Below are 24,288 nucleotides of genomic sequence, written 5' to 3'. Positions count from 1 at the left end.
AGTAAATCTATTTGCAGGATTTTTTATTATTATTTGTATTTTATGCTGTAGAGTGTGTGTAAACGATAGCATACCAAGGAATGGTGAAGAGGGGAGTTGCCTGTGCATAATCTAAACTTTTGTGGCCTGTATCTGACTTCACTGTGCCAAAGCAACATATTTGTCCTATTTTAATGTTCACATGATCAGCCAGAGTCTTTAAATTCATTCCATGTGCTACAGAGAATAATTCACATGAGAGATTGATTGTCATGTTTAGAAAGAATATAAGATAACAGAGTAAATGGAAATGTGGAAAGTAACAGGAAAGTATCAATAAAACAGAAGTACCAAATTATATAGCATTCTATATAATGATGCCACAATTCTAGAAACACAGAGTGGTAATGACACAGATACAACGGTGTAGCATTTAATGGACTAAAAGTCCTGACACACATTATTGCACTTGTGTGGTAACACTTTTGCTTCCTACAATGCTAAAAATGCATATGACTTTGCCTAAATAAGAAAAATAATTGTTCTGAATTTTTTAAAACCCGTAAGGTGGCATAGAAGTAATAACTTCTGAATTCTGTCAAAGTCATTAACTTCACAAACCTACAAGTAATTCTTTACAGTCCAGCAAGGAAATTCAGAAGAGGTGCTTCCTGTCACTGACAAAAAAAAAAAGGATAGCTGCAGTTGTAAAAAGTTTTATTCTTTCATTAATTTATAATGATGTATGTCATGGTAAGTGGCTAATAACCAATACTTCATTTGCTTTCAGAAAGAGATTATATTTTATATAAACAGGCAAGTTCTGTTGACCTGTGTTACATTCTGTGGCTAGGGAACAGAGATTCATAAAGAACATTTTCTTCCATTTCGAAGAAGCAATTTTAAAATGAGATAAAATGCTAAATATTTTGGGTCTTCCCAGTGTTGGTGTTACAGGCAGAATTGAATTAGCTTGATACTTTTTTATTATTGTGAAAGGGAGAATATCCCTTGAAAGTTCAAAGAAAATTGTTTAAACAGTTGAAGCCACAGGTCACATCAGAATAATCCCTGGTTAGAATTTGACATGTATCTAAAATACTGTCTCTCAAAGCAGATACTCTTTACTCCTACCAATATATTTGAATTCAAACAAGAATTCAAAAAAGTAATTTACATTGTGTTGCTCAAACAAGCTAATCTCTCTGGTCCCTTTTGGCTATACCTAAGTCTATGTATCCAGTTTATTATATTTTTGCATTAATCTGATCTAGCTTTGTACTAGTCTGCACAGACACCTTTATTGACTTGATCACAAAACTAAGTGAAGACTAACTTACTGTTCTCCTTACCTTACGTATTGAGTGGAGCCTTGGAAAATGCCCTTCATTGTTGAAAGCCCAGACATCTGTTAGAAAACCTGCTGTGGCCAATTGCATTTCAAATCTTAGCACTATTCATCTAGAAGTAACATCTTTTTAGTATCCCTTAGGTATTGTCTCCTCATCTGAACATTCATACACTCAAGTCTAATGACAATTTCCCATCTTTATCAATATTCATGCATGTCACCTACAATCCACAGTCCTACATTATCATACTTAGTCTTTTTCAACATGAAGCAGAGAATAGAGCACAAGGTCCAGAACTATACTGTGATTTCTGCTTTATCTTCACTTCTCCAAGGTGTCACCTCCACTTTCTCCCTGATGGTAATTCTCAAATTTGACCATAATGTTTTTTGTTTACTCTGCTTTAAAAAGGACCAAAACATTGACAAGAAAAGCTAGTATTAAAAATTCCAGAAAAACTCTCATCTGAAAGAGTCTGTGAACTCCTTGACAAAAACAGGAAGCTTGGGTGGAGGTCCTATTTTGAGTAAAAGTGTTTTTGATCTTAACTTCCTAAAAACTTCATTCCCATGACAGAGACCTTTTACCTCATCTAAGGACTTAATTCCAGTAATCTGCTGATGTAAGGCTTAAGCTTCACTCTGGAGGATAGTTTACACTTCCATATCCCTGGAACTTAAGAAGAAGAAAATGTATTCTGTCCTCTTGCCTGAAAGTTCAGAATCATTATATGAATAATGATGGGCTGACACGATTTTCATATCATTTGCTAAAAATAGGCAAAATGAGTTCTCCTCACTTAGGAAAAACTGATCAAATGCATCATGTGATAGGAGTGTTGAGTAAATCAGTACCTACCATCAGTAGGATGGTTTGTTCCCAGCTGAAAAATAACTGAAGTGAAAAGTCATGATTTAAGACCTATTTTCAAGTAACTTGGAGATAACACAAGATTATACATCAACAGGAAGTAAATGTAGTTCTTTCTCTTCAAATTCTAGCAAATCAGAGATGAATTTGAGAAGGTTTTTTAAATTTCTAGCTGGGAAAGCTGCAGAATGTTTTTCCTATGTTGCTTTTGCCAACCAGAATCATCTGTACAGTAAATCCCCAACATCCTGTAACAATGGAGATTCAGCAAATGGAAATATAGCTAATAATTTTCTTAGTAGTGTTCTCCCTCTCAGGAGTACTGCTGAATTATCAGTTTACCTACTCAGCATAGTCACTGGATATCTGATATGAGGACGTCTTTTACAATGTGTCTGACACATTAGGTCCCTGACATTTTTTGAGGTAATGTGGCTACTGCTTCATTACATATTGCACTTTGAAGTGTTTGGCCCTTTAATTCTATCAGGCAGCAAGAAGAATTTTTTTCCATGTATCCTTCAGCAGGGAAGTTCTGCACGTGCTTTCATTTGATATTAATAGACTTCAAATGTTTAAATACTTTTTAGCATGTGCCAGAGTGATCCTAGGGAGCCTCAATGCCTCAAGAGCTTCTTCACTGGATGAAAAAGCTCTAATACTTGTAATCATAATGTAGTAGAGCCTGTGTCACTGTGATGGTTCCCAGCACAAGTTCACCCCTGAGATTTGCCCTTCAAATCACAAGCTTTAACTCCTGAAACCCTTATGCTTTATGTTGCTTTCAGGATGGTAATTCTGCAGGTTTTATTGAAGATTCCTAACCCATACTCATGGTGTTTTTGTGGGGAATACATATGGAGTAACTAACAGTCTGGATGTCCTGAAGCAATTTACCTGTAACTGTTCTTTAAAGTATGATTTCTATAGGCACATTTGCAGTGTACGCTGTTTATTGCTTGCCTTTGAATGTCTGTTTATGATTACCAGGAATTCTGAGATTAGAAAGAAGTGAAAATATGGGCCAAACTCAAGCCCACTTAGATAACAGTAGTGAAAGTATTAGACTGTGTATCCCATTAGTATTGCTAAGACAAGCATGCTCTAGTGTCATGTACATAAAAACACTGCATCTCCAAGAACAGCTGACAGTGTGCAGATTTTCTTGTTTTCTGACAGATGACTCCATTTTGAATTAAGGCAAATTGAGGTATTACCCTATTAAGGAGTTTCAGATTAAGCCTTAAGTCTGGTTCTAGCCTGGTTCAGACTTTAACAGCAGAAGAATGGAATGCTAAGAATGGAGCTCAGAGTGGAATACAGTTTAAATTACTTCGGAAAAATATTAAACACCTTCGCCTACTGAAACACTCTTGTAATAAACAAAGTATTGCAGATCACACAAAATAAGGTTAGCTGAAGTGCAGTGGTAACTAGACTGTTTTTCAGTCATGACCTAAATATTCACACAGAACTGGTAAATAGCATGGCCAGACTGAAGTTCAACAGTTCATTCTTCCAATTTTAAAAGGAAATTAACTTTTTCTATAGTATTTAGGTCCCCATTCAGTGGAAGTCTTGTAAACCCTAAGAATACAAAGGGTTAAAGCCATATTTTAACATACTGTTCAGTGAATGGGTTCCTTTATCGAAGGAATTATGTTAACAATATGAGATGTCAGAAGAAACTTACCATTTGCTCTTCAGTGAGTACAAGAATTGCATCTGCAGTTGCTTTCTTAGTGGGATGATAGATGAGCCACATTCTAGAGCTCCTAGAAAGAATGGATAATGACAGGGATGAAATGTTAAAAGCACTGGACACACAGAGTAGTAGGAGTTTTCTCTTTCTTCCGCAATAAAAAGATGCTGACTTTGATATGCTACTCAGCTGGGACAGGGTATACTTGGAAATCAGGAGTGTCTTTGTCCACAAGTCCCATTAGGGGAAAAGAACCAAAAGAACAAACATTTGTTTTCAAGTCCTCTACAAGAAAAAGGAAAATTATACTTCTTAGCTGTGGTTATTGCAGGGAGTGTGATAGTTCAGCTAAAGAAGGAATTGTTGAAATGGTGAGAGAGAACAGAGCAAATGGGAGGAAAATAGAAAAAATAGGACAAAGACATGTAGGAAGAAGGAGGAGAACTGGGCATAATCAGAGGAAGCAGAGAAACAGAAAATTTGATTATGAATGAGAATGATATACACTAAAATAAATTAATTTCAGTGCTTTTTGCTTTTGTGCCTTAGGAGAAAAGTGGTTCTAGCACATCTAAGACTCTTCTTAGAATGTATGCATGAAACTTGTATTGCAAAGCCTGTAGTATCCCAATAGTTCATGAATCCTGACTTCCTCTTCTTCTGTTCAGTCCTAGATTTTGTTTTCTTTATTTTCTACTGCTTTTCACAGTACTGCTCTTCTCAAATTAATAACTTAAGTTGTAAAGGCAAAGTTAGGTCTTTCTATAAAAATTTTGTTAAAATTGTCAGATGACAGATAAAATACAGAAAAGTATGTTTTGAAAGCAAATATGCTCAAGAATGGAGACAGCTTGGAGTTAACTGATTATTTTTCACAATAGTTACTGCATTTTTTAAGTATTTTCATTTCTCACATGCCTCAGCAGGTAATATAGGATAATTTGATAACTGAAGAATTTATTAGGATAGCCTGCTTTATAGAAAGCTTAGATTCACTTGACCTTTTTCATGTTTACAGATGAAAAGAAATGAGATTGTTTTATTAGTGTCATAAGCAGTTTGGTGATGTATCTGTTCAGGATTCATGCTCTTATAAGCATGGATATGGTGAGTGTAGCTCGTTCCTTTTGTTTTGGGCTGTAAAAATGTCTTCCATATTCTCTTGTGCTATTGATACCATTGTCTGTCTGTTTACTGTTCCTACAAAGACTGTTTGATTTGAAAGATTTGTACAGTTCAGGAAAATAATTTTTAGAACCAATATATGTTTCATTTCTGGATAATGACGCACAAAAATATCTACACTTTAGGACTTGTAATAAACCAGCCAGTAACACTTTATTATTTGATAGTTGTCTCTAGAGCTGAAATGCAGTTGATGAACTTTTTTTGTTTTTAAGTCATGCTTATGAAGAGAGGTCTTCACACTGTTTTCTTTGTTTTCCTGTTAATGGTAATGTGGTTCCAATTACTGTGACTGCTTGGGAAAGGACATTTTACATATCTCAGATTTGAAAGAAGACAGATCCAGTTGTGCTCCCCTACTCACTGCTTGTCTGTCAGTCATTTTAGTGTCCTTTGATGCCCATCTCTGCTGTTGCCATTACTGTGTCTTTCCATCCTTTGCTTTTCTAACAAAAGCTCCCCTGAGCTGCCCAGTTGCACTGAAGCATGCCTGATGGCCTGCAGGCAGCTTAATGGAAGCTCCTTTAAGTTCTGTAAAACAGATGGAAAGCCATGTATTTTTCTAGTATCATACTTAGTTTAAAACAACTGCTGGAAATACATTTATAGCAGTCTTTGGTATGTGAATTTTAATATATTAATAGTTTTTATGTAGCATTTATTTGCCTATAAGAAAATGCAGATTATCTTGTGTGGGTTCATCCTTCTTGTCTTTGAAGGGAACAAATGTTTTTTTGTAAACAGCAAGCTCAGTATTAGCCAACAGTATACTCTTACAAAATCCTGGGCTGTATTATCAGGACAATAGTCAAGACATCAAGAAAAGTCCAGTTTCAGGATATCCAATGCAAGCAAAGTAGTGATAAACTGGAGTGACTGTAGAGGAGAGCCACCAGAATGGTCAGGGCTGGAGCACTTGCCCCAGGAGAGGGGCTGGGGGATGTGTTCAGCCTGATCTCTGAGGTTCCTGACAGCAGTATCCCCAGTGCCTCTGGACAGGTCACTGGGAAGATGGAGCCAGGCCCTTCACAGCAGGGCATGGAAGAGGTATGAGAGACTGTCAGTTAAAACAGAAGATTCTGACTTGGTCTAAAGAAAATCTTTTTCACTCACAGCATTACTGTGAGCAGTCTCCATCCTTGAGTTTTCAAGACCCCAGAAGCTAAAGCTTTGAAAAACCTGGTCTGATTTCATGGATGACCTGGTTCTGAACAGGATGTTGGACTAGATACCCCCTGAAATCCCATCCAATCTCAATTATTTAATAATTGGTTTGTATTTGTATTATTGAGATCTTATTTTTAAGGAGTAATTTCACTGAAGAATAAATGGAATATTGCACAGCAATATGCTGACCTCTTATAAATGATTGCAAGCACCAAGACCATCCATTACGTAAATTATCAGGGGAAAAGGTAGTTTGCTGTCCCTCATTGCTAACTGTAGCACTTTTAGGAACATGTCCTTGAAAGATAACAAGGTATGCCTGTACCTTGAACTCTGCTTATCAGGAAATCAAACCTGTTGTGTGTGATATAAAGGACATACCAATCCTTTGCTAAATTATGGCAGTTTGTACCCTAACCTTCTCACCTATTCTGCTCAGCTCTCAGTAGGGAAAACGGAGGGGGAGGAAGCAGTCTCTCTGGTGGCACAGCAGTTACCAGCTCTGTCTGGTGGTCTCCAGTTAGCCCCACCTCAAAAGATTTGTCCCTACCTTCTCATTTCTCACCCTATCCTTTTCCAGGAAGCTGCAGTGATAATGCTTCCTTTTCTAATTTTTTCCTTGCTGATCATCCATTTTTTTTATCACTGAGTAAAACAGAATTTTAGTTTTTATATTATTGACTTCATAAAAGTTACATTTACAGAATTAAGAACTTAAATATTTGTATGTTTATTTCTGACTGTTTTAAGGAGGTATATGGCATTCCAAACATTTTTTCTTCTTCTTGTAGTTGGTAGTTGCAATGCCCTTTAGATTTTATTTCTTAAAAGGAGAGGGACATTTAGTTGCTGCTCTTGTCATTTATGTTACTGCTGTTCTGTCAATCATTTGACATTGACTTTTTCCCTCTTTGCATTATTTGAATTAAAAATCATACAGTAATTATCTTTTGTTAAGTACATATATACACATAAAGTATCTTAATGAATTTTCTATTTAATCAGAGGAACAGGAGCATATACCTCCAGAAATAATTAATTCTATTTAGACTAGCAAGTAATAACCACTCCATGTGGAATCACAAGAAATACGAGAAAGCATTTATATTGATTTAACTGTATATTTGATTAAATATAACCTCTCTGGCTAGTGGGAGGGAAGAATTTAAAGAGACAAATTTTTGTACGTTTTATCCAAGAGGAAAAAACAATTCAGACAACAGATTCAGAGTCTTTCTGTAACTGTTGACTCCAATCTCTTAATTTTCTTGAGCACCAAAAAACAATGTTTGTAATGTTTGTAGTGCAGTAATCATAATGTAATGAAAAATTTCTGTAGCTTCCAATATCAGATCTGTTCAAGTCTGTTTTATCTGCTACAATAGCAATTAATTGCAATTATTTTCCAGAATCACAAGTACTATAATAGTAAAATAGTAGAATCTTTGGAAAAGCTAATACTTGGTTTAAGGAGGTAAATTGTGGAATCATTATCAAAATTGTACAGTATCTTGAAAAAATTATTATGAATAGCACAAAAAAATTATCAAGTCAGGCAATTCCAAATGTATGCTACAAACTTGGAACTTAGTGTAGAGAAATATTAAAAGTTGATGCTTTCATTTCTTAATGTTAAATATCAAGAAACTTGCTGGCCTTTTCTTCATTCAGATCTGTTTTATATTTCTCATATCAAAACCGCTCACAGTTACAATTTCAAGTAATTATTTTCCCATTAATCAATATACATTACTGGGGGATAAGTCTCTGTACTATTCCTTGACTTTTTGTTGATTTAGTACAAAATTCAGCTTTTATTAGCATGGCATTTTTTTTTGCAAGGAATGAAGTAAACCAAGAAATGAAAATGAAAATAATGGTTTAATAAATTAAATGGTTTGGGATGCCATGATAAATCAAATAGAGAAAAGTATACATAGAAAATATGACTAAAGATTTAATGAGATTTTAATAAATGTACTTTGGGTTCTTTCTCTTGGATTAAAATATGTACCATAGACAAAGTCATATTGCATTGCAGGGATCCTTTTCAATCTGTCACTTCAAAGTGATGGTTTTTTTAAATGAAGTTTTTATTTGTTTGAGCAAAGATGTTGATTAGGCAATGGGAAATTTAATCATGCTTGTTCTGCTGCTCATCCAGATGTATGGTCCACCTCAGTTCAGCATGTTTCTCATTCTTCCAAGATCCACAACTTCTGCCATTTTATGTGCTAGTGCACACAGATGCAAAAGATAATTTTGTGCAGTGTATTGAGGCTGTGCCAGAAACAATAGAACTCTTCAGCTTCTTCTGACTTACTTTGGCTTGAGGTGCTGATGCCTGCACCCTTTAGCTTGGCTATGTTTCCCTTTTGAATTGTTGTCCTGAACTTAGGATACATTTATGAAACTCTTTCCTCTGGTATCTCTTCACTAGGCTTCAGAGAACTCATTTCATAGCCTTCCTGTTTGAAAAAGATGGATCTTTAATCTTTCTTTGGGCTATTTTGAAGCTTCATTCAAGGGATTTTGTGAGGTGGTAATTTCCATTTTTGGATTCCCAAATTAGGTATTGCTGTGCCTACATCTCCTGAAATACCTGATCTGGTAGGTATTCTCAGACCAGCCATGTGTTTCATGCTTCTATATTTTTAAGCACTAAAAACATAAATGAGAACACAAGGTTATGAATCTTGACTAATTTGTATAGGCAAAGAGAAAAGCAACTACCATTAGACTCCTAAAAATTCCTGAGGTGACTGTTCTCCTATTTATGTATCTAACAAAACAAGTTTTGAGGAGGAAACAGTGAAATTATATCACATCCTTTATTATATGCTCACTCTTTTCTTCAAGCCCTTTCTTTTTGTTAACAATGCTGTCATCCTTAATAAATGAATGTATACTGGTAAAGTTCAGTTAGGTTATTTGAATATCTTTTGCATTTATTTCATTGCATCTTTTGCATTTTATTCAATTTATTTCATCTCAAATAACAGAAGAGTCAATTAATATGCTGCTTATTTAAACCAAAAAACCTACAGTCTAAGTGAGCAGACTAAGTATACAGAGGCAGCACTGTGTTATTGCAGAGTAGCAATTGCACCCTGCTTCATTTTTTGTAAGAAAGGCATGACAGGAGCTGCTCTTCAGTTTTTTACAGTTGCCCAAAATAAAGAATTCACTTTTAGTAAGTGAAAGGCTATATTTGATGCCCATCAGAGCTCCAGGATTGAGAGGAAACTCCCTGGTGAAGTTTAATATTATTAGGAAATTCTCATGACTGGGGCATGACTCCCAAGCACAGGCTTGGCAGAAGTGGTCTCTGCCCAGTAGTCTTGAAGCTGTGTCTTTGTGCAGGGGAGAATCTTACATTTCACAGAGTGAGAGTCAAATAAAAGAAAGCACAGTTGCATAGTCCAGAGACAGAGAAACAAAGATGGATTTCTGTCCCTGTCAGTCAGCATCATTCAGCAGATACATTTAAGGCTTTCATTCTTGTAGTGTAGTGTACACTGGGCATTAGTCTACTTAGGGTACAAAGGGTCCTACATTTTGAAGAACTCCTATTTATTGCATAAGTGATTTTGGGTTTAGGTGTCCCAAAGCTACAAGGAGTGGAAACCAACTGTGTATCTTGCTGAGTGTGGATGTTTGAAACTAGCATTTCCTATAAACTGCAAAGTAGAATGGGGAAGTTTTTTTTGACAGAATGAGGATCAGAGGCCAATACAAAATAAATGCTTAGAATGCTGCAAAACACAAAAATCTGCTTTGAAGCAAGCAGCTTTAAACAAAGCTTCTAAGCTTTCTCTCTCAGATTTTACTGAACCACATGCAAAAGTACTGTATGCTTAATTACTTGATACGAAGCAAATGTAACATCTGGTAAGAACTTGAATGTTAAATCAAGTTTACCCTTTAGTGTCTAAGCTATATGTTTCTGGATTTATTTTTTTTTTAATTACTACCTGAACCAGGAATATTGTACTGAAAAAAAATCTCAGCATGTTGTTTGGGAAAAACAAATTTTAAGTGAAAATTATTTCAACAAATTTTTCATTGCTTAAACAGTTTGTAAATGACATGTTTCATCTTGTGTTTAATCATTATACTCAGAGCTTTTGGTGTTATTAGAAGTATTTAAATTTGTTGTTACAAAGTGCATTGTTATTTTAGACCAGCTTAGAAATAGTTTAATGTATTTCATAGACATGAATGAAGTAATAAATACTACAAAAAACTGAAAATGCCTATAAAGTTGGTATAAAAACTTCATAAAATATGTATTTTTAAATGAATGACAGATTTCTTACCCATTTTCCAGTAAATATTGAAACAGACTTTCATTTTGTGAAATCAGCCAGATACATGACTAATCAGACTTAATCTGAGTGCTGCAAAAGCTGAACAATGAAAGCATTTGAAAACTAAAGATCTGAGTTCTTAGATTTTTAATTATTTAGTGAGTAGCATGTGAACAGAAATCACGGGAAATTTTTGATTGTTCAGAAATAACGCAACCAGTTTTTAGTACCAAGGATCAAAAAGAGAGCCAGTGGAATCAAGATCCTTTGTGTAGCCTTGTTTGAACTGGGGTCTGGCAGTTTGCTGCATGTATGGACAGGATTTGTGCAGTCTGTGACACACTGAATTTAATTGAGGTCTTTCTAGACCACTGTTATTCCTTCTGTGACTCCAGTTAGCACAAAGGAGAGTAAGGAAAATTAATTTGTGTACTTTTATACTTAGGTTGGGGCACTTTGGAAGTGAGGAGGCCTGAACAGGCAGACTCAGTTGCAGAAGGTGAGAAAGTTAAACTGGGATTTGAACCTCAAATTGCAAGAGGTATGGATGGGTAGGATTTGAGGAAGGATGCCAATTAATGCATTAATGGGTAGGATTTGTGAAAGGATGCCAAACTACAAGAGTGATAGAGGAGTAGAGAGAAATCCAGAATGCAGAGAGTAGGGCTATAAGATAGGAATGGAGGCTGAAGAGGCTATGAACATAGAAAAGAAAAAAAACAGATGTCCTGGGAATAAAGAATGAAAATAGGATTGGAATTCAAGAGATATCTGGGCTGGTGCTGGGACAGAGAAGGAGAAGGTGAGGAGCACGAGGGGGCATGTTGGGGCTGGAAGTAGGAGGTTTGCAAGAGGACAGGTTAGGGAGGAAATGTCTTTAAGTTTCTTTGCAAATTTGGCACTGAACCAAAGCACAGACATTTGTACAAATATGAGAGTATATTCTAATTGCCTTAAAGATCTTAGATCTGGAACTGACCCAACTGTGGACTCAGGGTGATTTCACAACATACAGGAGTTTTTTTCCATTTTTAAACTTGAAAATAATTCTGAAATATATCCCACAAAGCTTTAGGTTGGTATAATCTGGTTTACAAAATTATAAAATTGTAAAATTAGATTTTCATGTTATATCATTTTGGTAGGACTTTCTTTGTAAGATGCATTATTTTTATTTACTTGCTTGGCATTCTTTCTTATCAACAAGTTTAGTACTAGGATTTGTCATTTCTTAAAAGAGTAATTTTACAAATTTATTGTCTTCTAATGTACAATTGTTCAATTACCTTTTTAAGGAGTACCGCTGTACATCTCAGGTTCTGTAGGTGGGCAGTTTATAGTTCCTCCATTCAAAAAGACTTGGTTGCCATATTTTCTTCAGTATCCGAACTACATGATTTTACCATTAAATCTTTCTGTTTGCTCTCTGGTATGCATATTTTGACATATTATTATATCATTATCCACTACTTGAAAAACAAGCTTATCTGATTAAAAAATCTTTCAAACCTAACAAAAGAGACTTCAAGTCCCTCTCTGAGTATTCCCTCTTCTCCTTTACTCTAGTAATAATTTTTTTTATAAACATTATATCACTGCATTAGCAAGCTTCAGGCATCGACTGGTCAACCTAATGTCAGAGAGACATAAAGGAATGAAGAACTCATTCTAGATGATTCTTACATGTGAAATTTTTTTCATTGGCTCAATCTGTTATTTCTCTTTGATTCCCAGCCCTCATTCTTCTGTGAGACTAAAAACTCTACTCTTTCATTATATCAAGTTTGCTAAAATTTCTTGATGGAGAAAAATCCTGCAGACCCGCATTCCACTGTTTGTTTTTTTCCATAATAGTAGTATTAAAGCATAGGGTGGTTTTGGTTTGGTTTTTTTTTTTTTTTCTGTTTTCCCTCAGAGACCATCTAGGCAGATAAAGGAATGTATTTCAGCACATTGTGTTACATGACTCTGTACACACATGCACACACACTTGGGCTGAAATAGTAGCCAAGAAAGCAGAGATATTATCTGGCCAAGTAAAAGCAGATATGACAAAGAAACTCTGAATGGTGCTGTGGTGAAGGAGTTACTGGTGAGATCAACAGTGTAGTAAGGTTAAAGGAAAACTGACCCATCATAACCTTGTCAGTGCAAAACTGGTAAGATCATGCTCATGTAAGCTACTTCAAATTTCCAAAACAAAGGATAAAACTTCTTTCTGAAGTTACTGCTCATAATTGGGTAGAGAAGCATGCTCTGAAAGCACTCAGTTGATTGAATCATCAGAGAACTACAGACTTCTCCAGCAAGTACTAATCCAGAGCAGTATGGATTGCCTCTGTTCATGCGTATTTCCAGTGTGCCAGCTCAGTACAGTACAGGTCATTGAAGCTCAGTGGTTGAAGGTCTGAGGCTGTGTACAGGAAGGCATTGCTGTTTGTTTTGTGTTGAAGGTGTGAATTTGTTGTTGGAAGTCAATAAATTTAACTAATAATTAAATTAAATTTGTGTGTTTCATTGCATTGTTGGCTGAATTACATGTATCTTCATTAAGACTTAACTATTTTGGACCAAAGCATTCTTCCCAGGATTATAAACAATGTGTACACTGGGACAGATTTAGTGTCATGTCTGCAGCCACTTGTGTGCAAAGTGTGGAGAATTCTAGAGTGCTGAAATTTTTTTGTGTGGTAAAATGGAAACAGGAAAATGTAGTTAGAAAACAGTGATGAAAGTATCAGCACTGGAAAAGCATCCCTAAGCAAAAATGACTGAAGTACTCGATAGGTAACTGGCATTTAGCAGCTAGAGTGCCGTAACTCTGTTTGAGAACAAATGTCATGCTATTAAAAAAAAAAATTGTTTTTAAAAGAAAAACTTTAGATGAGCTCAGTATGCAGAACTTCCAAGCTCTGCTCATGCAGTGAGGAAACAATCTTATTCATGCATTGGACTATTTATACATAGATGGCTGTCTACAGAGCGATTATCAGGGACATCATAGTGGCACCTGTTTGTTCTGTTCAAATTAATTCCAGTGAAAATTGTTCCCTCTGTGCCTTAGAAACATTCCTACATCTGAAATCCTCAGGGAAAATATTTGAAGTAATCCCCTTGGTTTTGTTAAACACTCTCCATCCCACCTAAAGGTTAGGTGCTAAATAGGGTGGAATTGTGTTGCAACTGTTATTTGACAGATGACAGCTAACACAACAGCCATGCTGGGTTAGAGTAAAGGTTTATCTGGCAATCCTGCAATTTGTTGGGAAGTGGCTTCAGGGTGAGAAGTACCATCTTGCATTTAATGGTTCTCAAAGGACTTCTCTGCTGCAAGTTGTTCAGTATTCTCTCAAATAAGTGTTATTTTTGAGCATCCACAGCATCTTATGGTAAGGAATTCCACAGCTTTCATGCATGACAAGCAATTTATATTTGTTCTCATTCTGCATCATTAGATGACTTCTCATTCATCTGTTGGAAAGTACAGTTGATTCCTATCTCCATTCTCCTGATGTGACAAGCCCCTTATTCCTTCCTTTTCCTTATACCATCTCTTTTCCAAGCTGTAGGGTCCTAGCTTGCTTAGGTGCTTTATTCCACACAGTGCAATTGTGTGGTGTGTGATGTTGCTGCATGTCAGAGGTAACCCTTCCTACCCTTCTCTGATGCTTTGACACTTCTGTTCCTTGTGAGGTGAAGTGCTAGAATGGTTGTCAGCATTCAGTAATGCAGGCAACAACATGGAATTGCCAAGCTACACAGTGAGTTCTGTATTATTTATTTCTTCCACAGCAGTTTCCAAAATGTTTGTTTTTACCATTATTTAAAACTGAACCAAAGTTTTAATGGTTTTTTCAAGTACAATAAATCCCAAGATCTCACTTATGAATGAAAACAGTCAGCTAGGTGTTCATCATTTTATGTATATGGTAAGGAGCTTTTTTAAAACCTGTGATTTACTTTGCATATATCTCTTTTGAATTTCATATGTTATTTAATGCAAAGATTCATTAGATTTTCTCCTGTTGTTCACATCACCTATATTTTCATCTATCTAATGTTATAGTATTCTATCAGCAACTTTTGAGAAATCTTATTTTTGAGATTGCCTGTTAAGTAGAATGAATGAAGAAAAATAGATGAAGTCTGCTTCTAAGTGGAATACTATTTTTCCTTTTAAATACCTTATAGTTATTTTCTAAAAATTATACTTCATTTCTGTTTTTTGAGAAGGATCTCTGATTCTGAGTGACTGTGGAAATAATTACACCATTGTGTTCTGACTTTTCTTTATATCTTTGGGTATGGAAAAAGCAGTGTAGCTGATACCCATATGTCTCAAAGGGTGCACCACTGATATCACTGATGTCTAATGCCACTTCTCCCTATCACATGTAACACATGGTGGTAAAGAGGGAGGACAAAATTTCATTAGTGTCTCTCCAATGAAAACACTTCAGTGCATGCATTTGTCTACCAAGTAGATTCACATTGATCTAACTCCTTAAGAATAAGGAAAATAAGATATGCTGTAAAGTCATTGTCATTTGATTCTGCATTAACAACGTATTTAGAAAAGCCATTGACAGAGTTTTCCACCTACTGTGTTGTATTGCCATTATAATAATGAATTTTCCTAATGCTGTGTCAAATACAGGTTACAGTAGTTACATACTAATACTTATTAAGGTCTACAAAATACTGTATTAGTTTTTGAAATTTATATTTGTGGTGAACAGAACTAGGATATATTCCAACTTTGCTTATTTTTGAATTTTCAAAGCTTTTTTTTTTAATTTTTCTTTTAGGTATAGACAAATGCAGCTTGGCACAGAAAGCAAAGTTGCTGAACTTCTTCACCAAAGTAAGTTAAAGTCCTTTGAAACTGAACATGTTCAACTCATGCAACAAGAAACAGCTAAGAATCTTTCACAGTGCCAAATGGAATGTGAGAAATACCAGAGAAAGTTGGAGGTATGTTATATAAAGAGACACTTTACAGGTTATTACATAGTTGTTTTCAATTTGAATGTAAAGTGGAAAAACTTGGAGAAAAAGTAACAACATGGCATGGCTGAATTAGTATCTCCACCAAATAGTGGTCAAATGACACAGAAGCAGAGTCAAATGACAAAGCTTACTATGTTTGATCAGTTTAATGGAACACAAGATCACAGGGAGAGGAAAAAGCAAAACAATCTCTCATGGAAAGATATTAAAGACAGAACCTCATTCATGTGGGGTTTATTTATCTGCTTGTATCACAGAGCTGCTTATGTCAGTCTGTGTAAGAATTGTAGGGAGAGAAGACAGTTTCACCAAAAAAAAGTATGGTGAATTCAGTGTCATTATTTGCAACTAGGATCTGTAATAGAATTGTTATGTAATAAAATAATATTTTTTTATTGATATACAATTTCTGGAATAAATTTTTCACAGCTAAAAAAGTCAAGGTGAGCATGGTGTATACAACATTGAAAAGACCTAACCTTGCTAGTCCTAGCATGATGGGTTACCTTGGTGGGATGCCAGACACCCACCCAGTCACTCTTTCCTCCTCCTGAAGAGGATGGAAGTGGGGTGAATAAGCTTATAAAGAGCATGGGTTGATATAAAGATAGGGACATCACTTGCCAATTATCATCATGGGCAAAACACACTTGACCTGGGGAAAACTAATTTCACTTATTACCCATTCACACAGGTTGGATGGTGAGAAACAAAGACAAAAAGTAAAACATCTTTGCCCACCCTGTTCTCTTTTATTTTTATTTCCCTCCCTCATTTCTGACTCTTGTACCTCCCCCTTCCAGTGCAGTGCAGGGAGGGATGGGAAATAGGGGCTCAAGTCAGTCCATAACAGCTCCTCTCAGGAGGAGTTTCTTCCTTACACTTTTTTATCCTGCTCCTGTGGATCCTCTATGTCCTGCAGCTTCCTTCAGGAGAAACTCTTCCTCCTATCTGGGCTCTCCGCAGGTTGCAGTGCCTTCTGGGGATGTCCACCTGCTCCAGTATGGGGTCTTCTATGGGCTGCAGTGTGGCCATCTGCTTTGGTATGGTCTTTCATGGTCTGCAGGCAAGCAACCTGCTCCACCATGGGCTGCAGAGCTCCATGCTGTGGCAGCTGGAGCACCTCCTCCCCTCCTCATGTCACCTCAGTGTCAGCAACATGGCGCTCTCTTACTTTTTTCCCCTCACTCCTCACTGCCATGCACCATTTTTGTGCTTTATTAAATACAGTTTCCTTGAGGTGCAGCACCTTTGGCTGAGGGACACAGCCTGGGCACCTGCAGCCAATGCACCTGTTTATGTGGGCTTTAACCACTTGGGCCTCTTCATCTCTACAATTCTCTAGAATTTATCATCTTTAAAACATACTGTTCACTTATTTTAATCTTGGAAATGTGAGTATTCCACAGAGAACAATTACTTTAAAACCACATTTCTTCACCTGTCCAAATTTAGTCCCAAAAAATATCACAGAGTCCTATTTATGAGATTAAATGAGATTGGTAGTGTATGTTTCAAACAAATGTCAGGATACAAACTGGAAAGGACAGAAGAAAATTATTTGTATGGCAGCCTTTGTTTTTTGGGGAAAGGATGCCAATCTTCAGATCCCCACATTTCTAGTGCTAAACCTGGCTAAGTTGTTTATGAAAAGGAACTATAGAGTGGCAACAGAATTAGAGAGCTTCAGATAGACGGTAATTTCTTGTTTTGTCCGTATTGGGACATTCAGATCCTGGCTGATGGGGTTAGTTGTGGTCACAAGCACTGGGAGTGCCAGTTTTGCTAAACTTAGAGGTTGCTAAATAAATTCTTAATTGCACAGACATGTCTAAACTTGGAGAATGTAGTTCAATTTGAGTTATATTTTCATTTTCTTTGTGGAAATTTTTTGATCTGACAATAACTCAAATATTTGGCATTCAATTCTACTGACGCTTTTGGCACTTGTTTTTCTCTTTAGAGAGACACTTTTAAATTCTTTCATTTAGAAATATGCACTTAAGTGCTCTTTCATTAAGAAATATTCTTGCAGAATTTAAATATTTGATGTCTGAAGCTTTTATTTTTTGTTCCTTTTGACTGAATTCTTGGGTATTTTTAATTTTCTCTCTTATATATAGCATTAATGTACTAAGGTTTTTTCCTTACCATTACAGGACATTAGTCTTTATTAATAGCGTAGACACTGGTATCTTGTGGCTCAACTACAGCTTTCTGGACTGAACTCTTGCTTTTATTTAGGGCATAGAGTAGTTTCTCTTGCTAACCTAGGAAACAGATGGTTTTTATGTTGCCCAGTTTTAACATACACATTTATTTCTTCTGTGACACTGGACTGAACTTTTCATATTCAAGTGGCTTGTGTCTCTAAGCACTGTGAATTCTTTCGTGGTTTCGACAGTGACTCTGGTATTACTGCTCTGCACACTGTGCATATATTTCTGTACCTGCAAACCTATATTCACTTGTCATTCTGAATGTTTGTGATTTTTACTTGGAAGTTAGTATGAAATTTCACAGCAGTACCACTTGGTTATTACTTTACCTGTTTTGGTGGGATTTTTTCTGCAAAGTATGTAGATTGCTACTTTACATATCAAGGACTTTCTTATTCCAGTTCGGTGTGTTTATTTGGTCCATGTTTTTTCCTATGTTCAAGCACTTTATTAAACTTAAATTATTATACAGGCCTTCATAGCTTTTAATTTTGAATATGAGAGTCTTTTGTTTAAGCTTACTGGATTAAGTATTTACATAAGTCTTGAATGTTGATAGCATATTACCTTTTATTAATAAGTAAGTGATAAGACTGGTATGGCTTTAATGGCAAAGTTTTGAATTTGTATTCTGCAAAGGAATCTTCATAAATTGATGACTGAAATCAGAATCCAATTAAAGCAACAAAAATTATTGCATTTATGCTATTTTGACTGCTGTGTGTAAATTTTTTTAGATGTTACCTGGCTTTTCCTAAGTTTCCTTTAAAATTCTTGTAGCTTTTTCAGACAGCTTCTTAGAATTAATAAAGCCTCAGCAGATAGGCCTGAGATCTGAGAGTTTAATCTTTGCAGGATAATATTATTGAAAGAATAACTGCTTTTTAAATTACTTAAATCTTTGCTGTGCAAAACTTACATCAAATATTTACTATCATACCAGTACACATTTTACATGTATTTTGCCTCTTTCAAAAATCACTGTAATGCTGAATCCCTGATCTTTCCATTATTCATTCTCACAGGTGCTTACAAAGGAGTTTTACAGTCTTCAGTCTTCTAGTGAAACCCGCATTATTGAACTTCAAACACAGAATTCTGAGTTTCAAGCGAGACTAGATACTTACGAAAAACTTGAAAAAGAGCTTGATGAGATAATACTGCAGACAGCAGAAAGTAAGTTCTGTTACAAGTTGTTTTATCTGTAGGTGTTTCTGGCATTACAATATCATTTTTCTCATGACTTGGAAAGAATTGCAGTGCCTGTCATTCTTCTTTGTTATGCCTGACAAGTAAAATGCAGTAATTATTTTGATAGAAAATATTAATGGCAGGTTTCTAAGTGTACCTGTAAATATGTATCAAACATCCATATGTTTAAGTTTGTGCTTATTGAAAATCAGCTCAATATTCAGTCATTTCTCTTTTCCTTATTCTAATTATCCATTATAGTTAGATACATTCTTTAGCATTTGTCCATTATTTTAGTATATTTTAAATGTCAGAGAGCCCTCTTTGTTGACAGGCAAATACAGGTTTTATATTTCATTACAGTGATTAATGTGAATTTTTTAACTAATTGGAAGGAGGAAAAAACCTCTTCCTTCTGTTGAATTAATAACAATTAGACATTAAGTAGTTGCTTGTGGCAGCTCAGTCTGTTCCAAGTACTAAACCATGGATTAAATTCTTACCTGATTACTCTTGAAAATTTTTGTCTCTCATTTGCAAAAATTAAAATTTTCCCAAACACAGCAAAATTTGTGTAAAATCTCTTTTTGGTTCTTAGCCTAAATCAATCCACAAAGCAATTAATTTCTAATTTGAAACTCTGACTCTAATCTTGAAATCTTTTAGCCAGTGTGTAGACAGAGTAGGATATTCTAAAATTTCAGACTAATTCAGCTGTCATCTTCTCCTTTTCTCCTTCTTCCTCCTTCAAAAAATAGTCACAATTTATAAAGTATAGAAGATTATTGCATAAGCTTTATATATAAACAGTAGTGTCTGGTAAAGTGTGCATTATCAAGATGTAGTAGTGTTAGTGACCAGACTGCCCATGCTTTATTCATTTTGTGCACTGCAGCCTGTACTTAGAATGGCCTGAGTACCCAAAAGTTCCAGTCTGACCATAAGCATGTTTGCTGTATACACGCTTCTGTTTTAGTCAGTAATACATTTTTTGAAGTGTGTGTGTGTGTGTATATATATATATATATACCTGCCTAAGGAGTATTTATGTATTAACACAGAATTTTTGGACCTTACCTTCATTTTCTTCAAGGAGAAAGTAGAGTTCAGAACACTGGTTTTTGTTTACATTGGTTTACGTTTTCTTATGCATCTTGGGACAGCAGTTAAGTTTTTTGCCAGATCATTCTTAACTTCTTCTTAAATATCTATTTAAATTACAACTTACATTCTATGCTGCAGAATGCTAAAGAAAGGAAAGTTTCCAAATGAACTGTTATTTTAAAATATAGTGACTTTATTTTCTGATTTCCTTGGAGAAAAAAAGGAGTTATAGCTTAATATTATTTCAATATACTTTCTCTTTAATACTGAACTTGCTATTTCAGTGTATTTGATGTAGGAAGTTAAGACTAATACTAGTTAAGTCTAGTATATTAGGGAAAACAGAAGAAAAAAAAGTAATTTTTTAAATAAACACTTTGAAGGAGAAGATAGATATACTTCCTCCTCTGTCTCAAATTATGCCCTGATATTCATCAATAGGTAAAGGTAGAAAAATAACTGAAAGGAAGTATAACTATTTTTCAAATCAAGTGTTTTATGGAAATACTTCAGTCCATCTTTCTTGGAACATAATTTAGACTGAAGTATTGTGTGGAAGACAATTAGAGTTTTCTACAGACTTTAGTGATAATAAGGATTATTCTTCATTCCTGTGGTCACCTCTTTATATTTAAATAGCATATAATGCTTTTTACTTCATCCTGAGTCATGAAGCCTCTGCTGTTTTACACTATTTGGGGATGTCAGTGAGGGTTGGGTTCTCTGGACTTTTTAATGAACTGTGTATTTATTTACACATGTGAGATGGCTTTTGTCATATTATATATATATATATATATATATATATATATATATATATGCACTTTTTTTTCCCTTTGGAAAATATGCATGTGGAAGAGATCACTGAATTTTTACTGTTACTCCCTGATCATTTTGCCTCACTTTATTAATATTGAAATTACATGAAACAGCTTATTCAGGAAGCTATCAACAATTTATATAGCCACTTCTTACAGTGCCTAAGAGGTTTCCAGATGAATAGCAGTAGTAAATTTCCTTGGCATTTGTCTATTCTTCCTTTCCAGGGTACAATCTTCATGCTAGGGTATTTTTGTTGCAGACTAGTTGTTTGCTTTTTCTTGTTTCCATTGCTTAGTATCTTTCTAAGAAAAAGACTGAACCCATCTATATCCTCACAGTGGCACATCCTTGCTGAGTAGCATAAGAAACTGTCATTAAGAAGTGTCCCCTAGCTTATAAAATGTAAATTTACACCACAAAGTCAGGTGAAGAGTCTGGAATGTTGTAAGAGAAGAGAAGCACACACTGATACAGAATATTATTTTGATACCTACTACATTTCCAATTTCTTTTGTGTTTGTCTTCCTGATGTGACATTCACCGGGCACTAGAGACAGATCTGAATTTACAGGACAGGATCTTACTGACGTTTTCCTGAGACATTTGACACTGAGTATGTAACCAAAAAGAAGGGTATTAACAAAGGCAGGATAAATTATTCTTTATGTTTTTCTGAACCAGAGGTGTTTACAGCACCTAAGAAATCTCTGTCATATTTAAGACAGCTCTGAAGTGCTGGTGTCTTTGTAGTGCCAAATTAGTAAACACTGTCTGTCATACTTACTGAAATTTCTATATTGTTTTTAATGTACTAGATATGTGACTTACCACAGGTGCTCTTCTAGAGGCTTTTCTCTTCCTAAATGTGTTTTAAGAATCCTTGTTTAAAATAGCATTACAAGGGTATTAGACAAGCGAGAAAAGAAGTTACAGCATTTTGCAAGTTGTTGAGAAATTGAGGTATTTCTGATTTTGAGGCACTTGAGCATTAAGAAAGATGAGTCAGATAGGACTCACATAATTTCCTACATTTGTTTCTCCTGTGCCCAACTATTTGATTCATCAGAGCTTTTGTGTGGTGCCTGGGCTGGTGTTTATTGTTCTCCCTCCTTCTCTCACACCCCTGCCGCTCCCATTTTTCTCATTGTCCCCCTTTACACCTCCTCTCTGTCCCACTCTCTCTGCTTCTTTCTATTTCACACATACACTTACTCTTTTTCTTTTCTTTTTTCTTTCCCTGGCCCACTTCATCTTACAGGAGAGTGGAAACCTGAATTCCAGAACTTGAAATATGAACATAGACATTTTAATCTTGCTGCTATTGGGATTTCCTTTCAAAGCAATTATAATCTGTTTAAAACCCTTAGAAATGTGTTTTCAGAAATCAATCACCTATGGAAGCAGAGATTTTTTTAATTTTTTTTATTTTGCATGTACTTAAGAATCTCTCTTTTGCCCTTCTCTGAAGAAATGGATGGCATTTGTTTTCATCAAGTGTGCTGAAATTTCTGATCACCACAGCCTTTCAAAAACCATAGTGAGCAGCTTCGCTGTGACATCAGCTCCCTTTGCAACATCAGATGTGTCCCTTCTGGTCCCATGGACTTTGTTATGTCCTGTCACCTTAAACACTTCAAATTTTGTCTTCCTCTACCTTCTCATGTATGCACTGAAAATTAATTATTTAGGTTAAAAACTTAAGCAGCCTAACTTTCTACTGCTGAAGTAAACTTATGCAAGTAGTATGTATTTTGTGACCATACCAGCAGTATGAATATTCAAGATAACTGAACTATTTTCCTTTACTTTTGTATTCCATAAGTCTTACGTTAATCATAAAAATGAGAAGTGTTGTAAGTAATTAAAGTGTGGCACTGAATTTGATGTTAATGGTGAAAAAAACGGTTCCACTCAAGCCCAGAAGGTTACACCCACTGAAAATTTAGCTTCTAGAAAAATGTTTTTGCATGTTGAGTTGTAAACAGAATTGCTTAGAAGTTTATAAGTTCTGGCACTGTTCTTCAACAGCACCTTTCTGCATTTTTTTGCAGTGGAAGATGAAGTTGAAGCTGAAAGGGTTCTCTTCTCATATGGATATGGTGCTAATGTTCCTACAACAGCCAAAAGACGACTAAAGCAAAGGTAAAAAAAGAGTACCTCATGAATTCAGTTGTTCGAGATAAACTAAATGAAGATTATGTGCATTATGTTTTTTATTAGAATCCAGCCAGTTTGATTAACATGAAGAGGTTTTTTAATGGCTTAAATTTACAGGAATAGATTGAGGACTAGGACCTGTTAATGTAGTTGATACATATGAATGAGCATATTTTGTAGGTCATTTTAAAATCTCTTCTCATTGACTTTTAGAAAGATTATTGTAATTGTATAAAATTAAGCAGCTGTAAAAACAGATTAGTTCCATTGTTTACATTTATATAATAGCATATGCATTATTAATACCCTAAAATCATTGTATTTAATAGTAAGAAAAACATATCTGTCAGGATATTAAGAAGGACAGTGGTTCAGAGCATAACTATTTTATCTTCACTAATACAAGATCGTATTCCACTTGCATTTTTTTTTAGTTTACTCTGATTTGGTCAATTTGAAAATTTGATCAATAGACTAAAATGATGCATAGGTGAAAAACATGCCTCTTGATCATAGTCATTTTGAACTAATAAATTTATATTATGCATTGTCTTTAAGAAATAATAGTGACATTTGAATGGCTCATTGTGAGCTTGTGTGTAGTGGCTGTGACTCACTTCTCCCACACAACTAACAACAGGGTAAAAGGAAATGACCTCAGGCTTGCCAGGGGAGGTTCAGGTTGGACAAGTTCTTCACAGAAGTGGTTGTCAAGCATTGGAATAGGCTACCCAGGAAGGTGGTGGAGTCACCATCCCTGGAAGGTGAAGAGTGTGCAAAAAACTTCCATGACCCTGTTGCACATCTGGTTTAGAAAACTGTTGAGAGCTCTATAGCACCATTTCCTAAAGCTTCAGTTTATTCCTCTTTTGTCAATAGTTTGGGCACTTCTCTGAGTTTCCACTTTGATCCTTCTTTTTCCTCACTTTATTAGATTGAGTTTAGATTATTTACACATATGACGACTCTGTTGAATTTCCTTTGAATGCTGAATCTGATGATCAGGCCAGGATTTCAGATATGCTTGGAAGACACTTTCTGAGCTTAGAAGCAGCTCTATTGGAATGACTCATATACTCCACTTTTGTTCCAAAAGGCATTGACTAATAAACTGACTTAATCCTTCATAATAGTGTTGGAGACTTCATAGAATTTCTTTATCTTTTAGAATTAAAAAGATTTAAAAAGCCATAAAAGACTGTGTATGGTTTACCTGTTGT

At 35.3% G+C, this 24,288-nt stretch overlaps 1 protein-coding gene across 4 annotated transcripts in view; it reads left to right on the top strand.

Moving 5' to 3' along the window:
• The window catches only part of PIBF1 (progesterone immunomodulatory binding factor 1), a 112,593-nt gene that overhangs the window by 47,863 nt on the left and 40,442 nt on the right, over positions 1–24,288 (top strand). For all 4 annotated transcript variants that reach the window (XM_036392688.1, XM_036392772.1, XM_036392520.1 and 1 more), the window contains 3 exons: positions 15,374–15,539; positions 18,820–18,970; positions 22,963–23,053. In XM_036392688.1, the coding sequence (XP_036248581.1) occupies positions 15,374–15,539; positions 18,820–18,970; positions 22,963–23,053 (408 nt within the window). The remainder of the gene's footprint in view (positions 1–15,373; positions 15,540–18,819; positions 18,971–22,962; positions 23,054–24,288) is intronic.

The sequence above is a fragment of the Molothrus ater genome, chromosome 2 (genome assembly GCF_012460135.2).
Source record: "Molothrus ater isolate BHLD 08-10-18 breed brown headed cowbird chromosome 2, BPBGC_Mater_1.1, whole genome shotgun sequence".
In the NCBI taxonomy this organism is placed as follows: Eukaryota; Metazoa; Chordata; class Aves; order Passeriformes; family Icteridae; genus Molothrus; species Molothrus ater.
Note: the sequence above shows the minus strand (reverse complement) of the source record. Positions and strands in the feature narration are given on the sequence as shown.